Genomic DNA, 13,868 nt, shown 5'->3' on the forward strand with positions numbered 1-13,868 from the left:
ACAACTAAGACCAGGTTTCAAACCTCTGTTAGCATTAGCATTAGCATTTGCACTGCTGAAGTGTCCTTGAGCAAGAAACAATCCCTACAGTAGCAACCACCCTGAGCCCTGACCCTCCTGAGCGGGACAACAGAAGAGAGTTTACCCTATAAGAATAAATTTATATTATTAAAACAAAGTCGTCCATATCTTGGGTCCTAGATATGTTGATCATCAGATATTAAATTGATCGTGGACTCTTGATTTGTTCTGACTTGACTTAAGTGTTCTTAAACTTGAGACTTGATATAATGACTTGACTTTGTAATCTACACACTTGGGACTTGTGCCTGACTCATGACTCGGGAGCAAAGTTCACTCGGTTACACCTCTGGTCAGCCGACTTAATTCCTCATGAGCCGCACTTTTAATACAACTATCTCATTTATTACAACTTGTTGCTAGGGAAGCAGAAACGCCACACTTTATTGACCACCATAAACTCAAAGCACATTGCCTTTGATGATGGAGTCAGGTGCAAACAACAGATGCAGTATTCAGCATACTTTTTAGTTGAAGAGTTTCATTATAATATTAGATATGCAGCCTTAATGAGTCCTATATTGTTCGTTTGAAAGTAAAGCATATTATGAGCGCTTTGCTGACAGAATACCTGTTTTTTCCAGTAGTCCAGTAGCCTACAGTATATAGCATTTCCCCCCAAAATGATAGCCTATGGCAGGGATACACAACTTGCTTTGCCAAGGGCCACATTCGTGAAATGATAGAAGGCCAGGGGCCAGTTAATAAACAATCAATATACATTTTTCTGTAGCGGATTGTAGGTTTTTGGGGTGTCAGCCGGAGTTTAGTCTGACAATGTTGTGCACACCGGATAGTTAGTTAGGTTAAGTTAGTTAGGCTAAATACATACATAAGTGCCTGGGTAGCGAGCAGACGGCAGTATTTGACAATTTAGCAGCTAAATAATAGATTATTGAAAGATATTCCATATTCCAGACTGAAATGCTATAACAGAAGTGGAGTATTGGCCAGAATGACATGAACATTTGGACACTTATTCAGTGGGTATCTTGCATGTGCACTGTAAAAAAAAAATATATATATATATATATATATATTTGCAATTCCATCGCGGGCCACACACGGGGCGCAAGTTGAGTATCACTGGCCTATGGTTATATAGTGTTTTGGAATAAAACAATTCGATCATAACAGAAAATGGCTAATTGTACTTTTTCAGCTTCTATACTTTTTACTTGGTTCAACTGTAGGACTAATGTCACACAGAACGACTAACCACATTTGGCATTAGAAAAAATTAAATTCATAAGAATAAATTCATAGTAGGCTATGCATGTTACATCACCACGTGACCATGGTTATGAAGTTTGAACATTGTGCAGGAGAGGTTAGAAGCCAACAATGTCTTATAAAGGTACAGTACCTCCCACATATCAATATCAACAATTATACTTTAAAGGGGGGGGGGGGGGGGGGGTAAAGAGAAAAAACTAAGGAAAATTGCATAATAATAATAGTAATATAATAATAATAATAATACACAATTTAAAGACTAAGCAATAAAATTGACACTATTTTAAACTACAAGGAATGTACACCATCTCGGTAGGAAAAATAACAGGCGATTGTAATAAATTAATGGGTGATTACAATCAAATGACAAAGCCAATAGAGACAGTCGGCATGTGTGGGAACGCCCACAAAATGTTAAACGGCTGGCGAGCGAGTGGGGTAAAACCGCCGATACATCTCACGGGCTGACTCACCAAAGGACGGTGCTGCGGCTCTAAACTACAGGTTTGGGGGTTCTAAATTCTAACTTTGCTGAATGGATAGAACGGGGGAATTTACCCCACCCTGACCCCGCCCCCAGCCAGGCTGAGCCAGCTAACCCAGCGTCTATTGTGGGCGTTCCTAGAGCCTGTATGGGCGTTCCCAGACATGCCGACTGTCTCTATGGGAAGCAACATATTCCTAGGAAATGTAGGTGACATGGGAATACTATGGATAGTTCGAAACAGTCTCTTGAGCTTTCTTCACCATTTCTTCCAAAGTCTCGTCCATACATTCATAGTCATGGTCGCTGTCCACATCTGCTTGGACATCACATCCCGTCACTGTGGGGAAAGAGGAGTACACTTCATATTATAACACTCGAATGATTTAATCTGAGGGCACTTCTTCTCCGACTGGACATCCAGTCTTTTGAAGGAGGTGTCATCGTAATGATTTATCTGTGATAATAGTGTGCGTGTATTAGAGCATCACCGTTTCTCTTGGAGTCCTCAACTTTCACATAGGTGTTTGGACGAGCCTTGCCTGATATCACTCCAGCTGTTGTTGGCTTCCTGGGGATGACCGGTGGAGGTGAAGACTGCACAGTAACAGGAAGACAAACGTGTTATGCTTGACTTTGCTTCAACAAAAGAGAGTCATATTTGCACAGGCGGACACCTGAGATAATTTCCTCGAAGTCGTATTGCTTGACATTGTCAAAAGACTGCTCGGTCAAAGCCATGTTCAGACTAGGAGGCCAAATCTGATTTGTGAACTTTAGTGACCTATTAATGATTCTATCCAGATTGGTTTTACGAGTCTGGACGCTCCAAGTCTGATTTGTGTCACTTGTCCAAAACCACATATGGAGGTCTGGACACACAGATCCGACTTGAGAATCAGATTTGTGGCAGTGCGGACACACACTCCCAAATCAGATTTGGGAAACCAATCAAGATAATGATGATTAATGACTTCATCAGCAAATCAGATTTGCCTGTAATGTGAACATGGCCTTAGGCCATGATCAGACTAGGAGGCCAAATCTGATTTGTGAACTTTAGTGACCTATTAATGACTTTATCCAGATTGGTTTTATGAGTCTGGACGCTCAAAGTCTGATTTGTGTCACTTGTCCCAAACCACATATGGAGGTAGTTTCCAATCTGCTTTCGACTGATGTGACTTCAGTGCGGACGCGTAGATCCACCAAATCTGATTTGAACGTCACTCGCAACTCGTCATCAAATGTTTCTGCGCAGAAAAACCACGTCACAAACGTACGTATTTACTGACGCCCATGTCGTTACCATAGCAACCCATGCAGATAGGCTGTTTAGGTCTGGACACACAGATCCGACTTGAGAATCAGATTTGTGGCAGTGCGGACACACACTCCCAAATCAGATTTGGGAAACCAATCAAGATAATGATGATTAATGACTTTATCAGCAAATCAGATTTGCCTGTAATGTGAACATGGCCAAAAAGACAACTGGCTCACAATAGATTCTACATTTGTTACAGACCTTTTGTAAGTTCTATAAAAGTAATATTTACCGGAGGTTGGGGAGCAGGGGGCCTCTTTTTGCTATGCAAGGTCAAGTTGATCAACTTTTGGGTCAGGCTGAGGTTTGGCGGACGAGCCGGCGGTTCTTTGGGAGCGTCCGGCTCAGGCGAGGTCATTTTGGAGGAGTTTGATGGCGCCTTCTTGGTGGACGCTGAAGACGACAGCGGTTTTCGCTTCGGGGGCCGCGGGGGCGGAGTCTCATCGGAGTCAATCCGTTTGCAAAACTCATAATAGAACGTGTCCGTTACCTCGGTCACCGTGTCCACGTGACACTTTGGGGGTTCATCCTTGGGCCACGGCAAGGGGTCTCCGGTAAAGGAGAGCGTCATGGAGAGCCACCGGGCAGGGATCTGAAAGCAGTGCTCCGGACTGCTCGGAAGGCTCGCCTGGATGGTGGGCTCGACCAAAGCCGCCTCTAGTCGGATAGATGGGAATCCAACCAGAGGATCTGCCTCAAGTTCTGGATCACGGCTCACCACTTTAACATCCAGCGGCAAGGTAAGATCTTTACCCAAGTCCTTTAATCTGTACTTCTTATTGTCAGTTATCTTCTCCACAAAGTGACTCTGCTGCATGTACAACGGCAGAATAACTTCTTGTCTCTCCTCAACTTCCTCGTCATTGTCGTCGTCATCGACCCCGACGAGTTCTTCTTGGAAGCGCCGACAAACGAGAGCCTCGGTGGTCTCCTTCAGGCCCTTGCCGCCGACGGCGGCCAACTCGACCCTTTCGCAACGCACGACCTCCAGCTGTTCCCCGACGCTGAGCGCAGGCAGGCCTTCCTCCTCGCTGTCTCGCGTCACGCTGACCCTGAGCCCCGGCGCCCGGGCCGAAGCCACGTACAGCTCGTACACCGAGCGAAACTCCCTCGGCCTCCGCCGGACCCGTCCGCCGTACTGCTGAGACACCAGGAAGAACTGCTGGGTCTTCCGGCCCTTCGAGCTGGAGGCCACGACCATGGCCGAGGTGCCTTTCTTGTGGAGGACCAGGTGCTTGCCCTTGCTCAGTTCCGGCAGCCAGCTGCAGTGCAACACGGGCCGGACCTCTGGGTCTTCCAGTATCTCCGCCATGGCGGGGAAGCGTTCGTCCGGCTCGGACATGACCTCTGTCAGAGTGAGCGGGGTCACGAAATTCACATCCTTACACGTTTCGGTCACATCGACCACGTCCACCTCTAAGCTCGAAGGAAACTTCACCACGTTCTTTCTCACTGTGAAGCAAAATCAAGAGAAATGTTGTTAGAAGTGTTTAGTGGACGCACTTATAGGGATGCAGCGGTATGAGTTTTTGGCGGTATGAGTTTTTGGCGGTATGATAACCTTGGACAAAAATACCACGGTTTCGCGGTATTGCGGACCATTTGTGTTTTTACAATAGCTGAAATATTCCCATACAGCTGACGTCATCTTTTTAGATGGGGGAAAGTTCAGGGGGGTCCTTACGTTCTCCTGCTTCAGCCATTATCACACAGTCACACACACGGTTGTAAATACAGTCAGGGCCAGCTCCTCTCTACTGTGCTCTAGTCTAGGTAGGCATGCAGCCAGGGGGAGGGGCCTGCTCCTCTCTACTGTGCTCTAGTCTAGGTAGGCATGCAGCCAGGGGGAGGGGCCAGCTCCTCTCTACTGTGCTCTAGTCTAGGTAGGCATGCAGCCAGGGGGAGGGGCCAGCTCCTCTCTACTGTGCTCTAGTCTAGGTAGGCATGCAGCCAGGGGGAGGGGCCTGCTCCTCTCTACTGTGCTCTAGTCTAGGTAGGCATGCAGCCAGGGGGAGGGGCCAGCTCCTCTCTACTGTGCTCTAGTCTAGGTAGGCATGCAGCCAGGGGGAGGGGCCAGCTCCTCTCTACTGTGCTCTAGTCTAGGTAGGCATGCAGCCAGGGGGAGGGGCCTGCTCCTCTCTACTGTGCTCTAGTCTAGGTAGGCATGCAGCCAGGGGGAGGGGCCAGCTCCTCTCTCCTGTGCTCTAGTCTAGGTAGGCATGCAGCCAGGGGGAGGGGCCAGCTCCTCTCTCCTGTGCTCTAGTCTAGGTAGGCATGCAGCCAGGCTGCACTCTACAAGCAACCTGGGCGCTTTGTTTTGGGGAAACAGCTGATACTGTGGGGAATGTATGACGACAAATTTTAGTGGTTTTGATATCGCGAGGTTTTCAAACCACGGTATACCTTCAAACGGTATACCGCTGCATCCCTACGCACTTATGATGAAAACATAAAGTAAATACAGCAGTGACTTGGTGTCATTCACAGCAGAACTCAAAACCTACACAGTCAAAAGTGTACAATTCAATCTGTTGCATGCACACACACACACACACACAAACACACACACACACACACACACACACACACTCTCTCTCTCTCACACACACACACACACACACACACACACACACACACACACACACTCTCTCTCTCTCTCTCTCTCTCACACACACACACACACACACACACACACACTCACACACACGCACACACTCTCTCTCTCTCTCTCTCTCTCTCTCACCCACACACACACACACACACACACACACACACACACACGCATGCTGGTAAACGCCCTTGAATGCAGACTTTCCAAATAAGGTAAAGAGCTAATATGCCCTAAGCCTAGCACCTTATGGGCTACATAGCACCAAAGATGGGTGCTACACCAAAAGCAGTTAATTATGAGCCAAAGAACCACTTTTAGTCCTTTTTAGCACATTTATGTTTATGGATTAGACATGCTAAATGTCTTTTTTGATAGCCCCACAACACCTTTAACCAAATGTAAGTCAATTCTGATCAACAGTTTAACCGTTGCATTGACCCCTGCATGTTTTCAAATGTGTGAAAATACACTTCTAACACAATCACTTGTATGTTATCTGCATGTAGCTTTTTTATGATAAGTCAGTGTATTTCATACTCACAATGCATAATGCCCTGGACCTGGTAGATTGGGTGGAGGACGAGGGTGCGACCGCTCATGGTGGTGTTGTTGAGATGAAACCTCCGGCTACGCAGGCAGGGCGAGGAGATGATCTTCTGGAGGGTGAAGTACTCCTGGCTTTCGCACTCGTAGAATTCCCCCTTGCTGGACAGAGGGACGAACACCTCCGCCGAAGCTCCCTGCTGGCCTTGGAGACGGCATCGCACCCGGTCCTCTTGACCCTGGCGCTTCTCTACGGACACCATGGTCACGGCTCTCCCGGCCCCCAGCGTGAACTTGTCGAAGGTCATCTCTGAGCGGCTGGTGAAAGAGAACGGGAGGCCGGAGTCCAGGCCCAGGGGCCTCAGACTCACCATTTCCTCGACGGTACTGTACGGGAACTGCTCTGGAACCAGCTTGAACTCGCCTAGGGAGACGGTGAAGAGTGCCAAGCTTAGAAAAACGGATTGAGTTGTTCTCATATCAAGAATATTCTTTCTTAGATAAGGCCATACCTGTGTGGTTAAGAGGCAGTTCAAACGTCTCATTGTTGCTGATGTCTTCACAGCTGACTGACACGAGCTCTAGTATATCCGTGACCTTGATTAGATCACCAGTAGAAAAGCACACCTCGCTCCCAGAGATCTCGTATATAGATCCTGAAACAGAAAGAGATCCAGAGAGAAAAAGAGACCAAAACAGCTAGTTAGATTCAACAATAAGCATAAACAATGTGTTTTCTTCTTTTTCTGGGGAACACAATTACTACTGTAACACCTCGAATATGAAAGATGTATGAGTAGCTAACATTGTTTTATTGTGCTGTTTTATTAGGATCCCCATTAGCTGCCAAATTATTGACAGCAAGTCTTCTTGGGTTCCTCACAAAAAAGCAATACAATACAAATGATCAATGATATACATAAGACATTGCTACAAAAATAGTAACCTAATAAAAAGGGGTATAAAGGAAACAAATGAATTAAAACTAAATCCAGTGATTAACGTATTATTTAAAAATAAATTTAAATAAAATCTAACTTTACATGGTCAATTTCATCAGTCCACTCTTGAGTGTCTTGTTAAAACTGCAATTATTCTTTGCCAATGGATACTGCTAGCTTATCATCTGAACCTTACAACTGATATGAGAATTATGCTACACTATGACATTATTTGGCTGAATTTTTGAACTAAATGATTAAGAATGAACAAAATAGAATATCCACACAGTAATAATGGTAAAGTTTACAGACGCATTGCCGTTTGTACAGTTTCATCTCTTCGGCTTTATCATCATCATCTAAAATCAATAATCCCTCGAAGATGAAGATAATAAAAATCAAACCAGGAGTGGCCTACCTTGGAAGTACACGCCAGAGCAAACCTGGAGGATTTTCGGTAGACACGTTTTATCCAAGGATGCAATCAATTGTTGCAGAGACAAAGCGATGGCTGCCATCACTGCCGTCTCCGTGCGGTGCAGTTGAGAAATGAAGGCAAACAACAAGGCACAGACAGCACAAGAGGGGAATGCTCTTTCAGAAACCACAAAAGTGAACGAGGAAGTTGGTTGTGTTCATACAATGCTCTCCTTTGCACACTTAAGGCGTTGTGTTATGACTCAAGTCCTGCTATTATGATTTTGTAACAAAATATTTTGATTGACTTTTTATTATTGGATATTTCACTCCCACAGCCACTCTGTAATAATATGGTTTATGGGGAGCTGATTCTTATGGACAGTTAAAAAGAGAGAACTCTGTCGTATACTGTAATGTACAACTGTTTGCTCAGCCTGCATAAGTGGGGGTGTATATGCATCACCGTGGGTCTTGCTGGATGACTGTGGTTTGTCTCACCTCCCATAAGTAACACCAACTGGTTGAAACCAACGGTTGAACAGAGGGTGAAAGATCAGTTCAAAGTAAATTCAGAAGTATGACGGGATATTTATGTCAAATTTAAACAAGAGTTTAAACTGGAAAAGTATCTGTTAAAACCAAAAGTATAGATAGACGGGACAACCTCTTGGGAGACGAGTTTGTTTGAATGTAAGAATAAGCATAATGAGTTATATTCGTCAAAGTATTGTTTAAACCGACCATCTATGTTTAAATTAATTGTGTTATTACAATCAGATAAACCAAAAAGCTTCTTCCTTTGTTCTTCCTGTTTGCTTATTCCATCTTGTGAAGGACTCTTTGCATATATATTCAAGTTTATTCATTTAGGAAAAAAACCCTTGACATGAATCATCTCGTTTTCGAGGGGGTCCTAACATGCAAAAACAGAGAGAGAGACAAGACAAACAAGACAAAAGAGACAAGAACACTATAACTACGGCAATTAACACCCAAATATCAGTTAGATAATATAGCAAAAGAGATAAAATAAAAAATTAAATAAAAATAAACCAAAATAACAATCAGTAATACGTATCGTATTTTCAGTGAACTGTACAGAACATGTACAATAGCAGATATATATATACATATATAGTCAAGTCAAGTCAAGTCAAGTTTATTTATATAGCCCTAATTCACAAGCATGTCTCAGAGGGCTTCACAGAAAGTATGTCTAGCTGATTCTAGCTAACACACAGTAACAAGAATATACAGAATAAAGATAACATTTGAACATTTGAAGAAAGCAGGAGAGTGGAGGAGGGAGGGAGAGGGAGGAGGGAGGAGAGGGGGGAGGTGGGGAGAAAATAGGAAATGTGGAGGAGGAGAGAACAGAGGAGGAGAGATGAGGGTGCAGGGGAGGGAGAGCCAGGGTAGGGGTAGGGTCTAGGGTTGGGGGAGGGGAGGGAGTAGGATACGGGCCCGGATTAGGGCGAGGGTGGGGAGAAATGGGAAATGTGGAGGAGGAGAGAACAGAGAAGGAGAGGGTGCAGGGGAGGGAGAGCAGGGGGAATGTGAGAGGGAGGAGAGGGCAGAGAGGAGGAGAGAACAGAGAAGGAGAGGTGGGAGGGCGCAGGGGAAGAAGAGCAGTGGGAATGTGAGAGAGGGGAGAGGACAGAGAGGAGGAGAGAACAGAGAAGGAGAGGTGGAAGGGTACAGGGGAGGTAGAGTAGAGGTAGGGTCTAGGGTGTACATATACATATACATATACATATACATATACATATACATATACATATACATATAAACATACATACTCAAGCACATACATATACATCACATGCACATATACATACACACATAAATATACACACCACATACATACAGTATATACATGTATACATAAACATACACACATATATACACACACCGCATATATGTATATATAGATACAAACACACATACATACACACACCGCATATGTGTATATACATACACCATACATGCATCCAGTCATGCACGCACATATATACATATATACTGTATGCATAGACATACATCCATACACATAATCCATATGTACATAGACACATGCTTATATACTCCTCTACACATTATGCCACATATACGAACTTGTTATACATTCACATTTATGCACCACACAATGGTCCTATACTACGCAATATATATAAACATATATGTATATATAAAAACAGTTGCTATATATCAACGGAAACAGGAGCACGCCGACTCAAGACAAGAAGACAGACCTTTTTTAAATATGTGAAAAGATGTACTGGTTCGTATGTATGGGGATCATCTATTCCAGTCTGAGGGGGGTTTAAACCTAAATGCTTTGCATGAGTGGTATCTTGGTCAAAGGTAAAAATGTGTCCTTCAAAAACAATCCAAGGCACACTGTGGTTGGAATAATTAAAATGCCTGTATAGAGACAGTCCGCATGTGTGGGAACGCCCACAAAATGTTAAACGGCTGGCGCGCGAGTGGGGTAAAACCGCCGATATATCTCATGGGCTGACTCACCAAAAGACGGTGCTGCGGCTCTAAACTACATGTTTGGGGGTTCTAGAGCAGAACACAAGACGTCTGCTCAGATGTGCGTTTACTGCGGTGGTTAAATCCCCGATCGTGTCTGCCTGGGCTGGGCTATCAGCTCAATTCTAACTTTGCTGAATGGATAGAACGGGGGTTTTTACCCCACCCTGACCACGCCCCCAGCCAGGCTGAGCCAGCTAACCAGCGTCTATTGTGGGCGTTCCTAGAGCCTGTATGGGCGTTCCCAGACATGCTCTATGGTAAAGAATGCAACTTACCTACGGAAGTTGTGTAACTTTTTTATTTGTGTAACTTTTTTTTATTTTTTTATTGTTTAATTGTTTAATGTCATTGATGCTCTTGTTGCTGTCATTGATGCTACTGCTGCTGTAACGCCAGAATTTCCCCTCGGGGATGAATAAAGTTATCTATCTATCTATCTATCTATCTATCTATCTATCTATCTATCTATCTATCTATCTTTCAAATGACCAACGCATGTCTATATCAGTTGTCATCAACAGCAGTAATGTACACACCTATATTCTGTGACACCAACTTGAATAGCATAGGGGGAGGGTTCTCCATCATCATGCAAGCCTATTGGTCAAGAACAAGGAAGTGATAACATCATCAATGGAAAGAAGGAAGAGGGAGAGATTAAAAAAGAAATTGGGGGAGGGGAGGGGAGATGTGACCTTAGCCTGGTGTCTCATTCAGAGCGTTCACGGTCAGGCCTCTCACACCCCTTTCAGACCACAGCAAAACCACAATTTATCTGAACAGATCAACACCCAACCATGTACTACCACAGCAAACCAAACTACAAACCATTAAGAAACACTACAAATGAAGGAAGACGGCGTAGAAACATACCAAAAAACTATTAGGCAACAACAAGTCCAATCACTTTTAGACCAGTTCATTATAAAAGCATTCCAATGCAACAGTGAAGGGGTAAACATGGCAGTAGAAAGCCTTAATAACATATTTGACCTTTCTGCCTCCTTGTCAAACCTAACGGCCAAAAACACAAAACACAAAAACAACACTAGCAACAATGACAAATGGTTTGACAATGCATGCAAAAACCTCAGAAAGAAATTAAGGAACCTATCAAACCAAAAACATAGAGACCCAGAAAACCAGAACACATGCCTTCACTATGTTGAAACATTAAAACAGTTTAAAAACACAATGAGAACAAAAAGAGAACAACATGTTAGACACCAACTACATGTTATTGAGGAATCCATAAAAACAAAGACATTTTGGGGAAATTGGAACACCCTAAACAAACAAAAACACAATGCCCATCCAAAATGGAGAGGCATGGGTAAACCACTTCTCAAACCTCTGGCCCAATAGAGAAGAACGAACAGCAAAAACACATACAAGACAAACGGCAAAATTTAGAGTCAACGATAAAAGACTATAGGAACCCACTAGATCGCCCAATCACACTAAAAGAACTACAAGACAAAATAAAATTACTTGAAATCAAGAAGACCTGTGGTGTTGATGGCATCTTAGATGAAATGATTCAAATTCACTGACTTCAAATTCCAACAGGCCATACTTTACTTTATTACTTTATTGATATTTAGCAAACGCCTTTATCCAAAGCGACATACTAAAACTCTTTAACATTGTCCTTGGCTCCGGGATCTTCCCCAACATCTGGAACCAGGGACTGATAACACCACTCCATAAAAGTGGAGACAAACTCGACCCCAACAACTAGAATCTGTGTAAACAGCAACCTCTGGAAAATCTTCTGTATGATAATTAACCACAGACTCCTTCACTTCCTCACAGAAAATAAAGTCCTGAGCAAATCCCTAATTGGATTCTTACCAAATGATCGTACAACAGACCAATATCTTCACCCTCAGCACTCTAATTGACATCCAAATCAACAAAAACAAAAGCAAACTATTCTCCTGTTTTGTTGATTTCAAAAAAGCCTGTAACTACAGGGTAACAAGATCTGTACTTATAGGCTAATTACGGGGTACCACACTGTACTTATAGTGTAACTATGGGGTACAAGAAGTTAATTTTAGACTGTAACTACACGGTAACAAGATCTGTACTTATAGGCTAATTATGGGGTACCACACTGTAGTTATAGTGTAACTACGGGGTACAAGGAGTGAATTTAGCCTGTAACTAGAGGGTAACAAGATCTGTACTTATAGGCTAATTACGGGGTACCACACTGTACTTACAGGGTAACTACGGGGTCGCGGGCTGTATTCTGAAGCTGTGTCAATTCGCCCACACATACATACTAACTACAGTGTAACTAGAGGGGTGCGGGCTGTATTCTGAAGCTGTGTCAATACCCCCGCACTTACATAGTAACTAGAGTATAACTACAGGTGCGCGGGCTGTATTCTAAAGCAGGGGACCAATTCTGTACTTACAGGCAAAGTACAGGGTACCACACTGTACTTGTAACTACGGGGTACAAGAAGTGAATTTAGCCTGTAACTACATGGTAACAAGATCTGTACTTCTAGGCTAATTACGGGGTACCACACCTGTACTTATAGTGTAACTACGGGGTACAAGAAGTGAATTTAGCCTGTAACTATAGGGTAGCAAGATCTGTAGGCTAGGTAGATATGTACAGCCTCTCTATGTACAATATGTGAAGAGTTATGTAGGCTACTGTACAGTAATCTTTAACTCATCTGTCTATATCCTACTTTTAAACTTTTGTTACCTATAGGACGAATCAGCGTGACGTCATTTGCCACCCAGAAATGCGGAACCCCGCGGCAGTTAATAGTATGAGTTGTGCCAAACAAACGTTAATATCTCAAAAACTATACATCACATTGCTTGTATTTTGACATTCTGAGTGAGAGCAGAAGTAGCTCAAGAGTCTGATGTAGGCTAAGATGTAGGCTATAATATTATGCATGTCATGTTAAAGTTGTGTGAACTGTGCAGTTTTTAAAATGTAAACAGAGTTAGACGGCTAGAGACATGCAAGCCTGGCGCCACTATTATGCATGTCATGTTAAAGTTGTGTGAACTGTGCAGTTTTTAAAATGTAAACAGAGTTAGACGGCTAGAGTGAGACATGCAAGCCTGACGCCATAGGGTTCCATTGCCGTTGCCACAGTGACGCGGTTTGTTTACAAAAATGCTGCCCGGCTGATCCCTCGTATAGCCTTATGTACAGATTTTTTTGCAAAATATAAATAGATAGCTCTGTTTACACATCTCTGTATTAAAATAGGCTAACATTAATAGCTGTGCTACATTTTTGTTTATAATTATTATTATTATTATTATTGTTATTATTATTATTATTATTATTATTATTATTATTATTATTATTATTATTATTATTATTATTATTATTATATGTTAAGTTTTATATTATTATTGTGCATTTTTGTTTTGTTTCACACCTGCTTTGGCAATGTAAACATATGTTTCCCATGCCAATAAAGCATTTTTGAATTTAATTGAGAGAGAGAGAGAGAGAGAGAGAGAGAGAGAGAGAGAGAGAAGAGAAGAGAAGAGAGAGAGAGAGAGAGAGAGAGAGAGAGAGAGAGAGAGAGAGAGAGAGAGAGAGAGAGAGAGAGAGAGAGAGAGAGAGATTTATTAAATAAAAGAAGAAAAGTAACCTAATGGTAAAAACCATTGATAGTCAAAAACGCATGATTT

The 13,868-nt window shown here is 43.1% G+C and overlaps 1 protein-coding gene across 1 annotated transcript; it reads right to left on the minus strand.

Annotated features, from left to right (window-relative positions):
- Positions 1-511: 511 nt before the first annotated feature.
- On the minus strand, positions 512-7,758 carry themis2 (thymocyte selection associated family member 2). Its single transcript, XM_083661310.1, has 6 exons — positions 7,642-7,758; positions 6,795-6,938; positions 6,281-6,706; positions 3,361-4,580; positions 2,293-2,398; positions 512-2,141 (listed from the first exon to the last, which is right to left on the minus strand). The coding sequence occupies exons 1-6, from the start codon at positions 7,739-7,741 to the stop codon at positions 2,026-2,028; spliced, it is 2,112 nt and encodes a 703-aa protein (XP_083517436.1). The 5' UTR covers positions 7,742-7,758; the 3' UTR covers positions 512-2,025.
- Positions 7,759-13,868: the final 6,110 nt, after the last annotated feature.

Source organism: Poromitra crassiceps, assembly GCF_964638095.1.
Source record: "Poromitra crassiceps genome assembly, chromosome: 26".
Classification (NCBI taxonomy): domain Eukaryota; kingdom Metazoa; phylum Chordata; class Actinopteri; order Beryciformes; family Melamphaidae; genus Poromitra; species Poromitra crassiceps.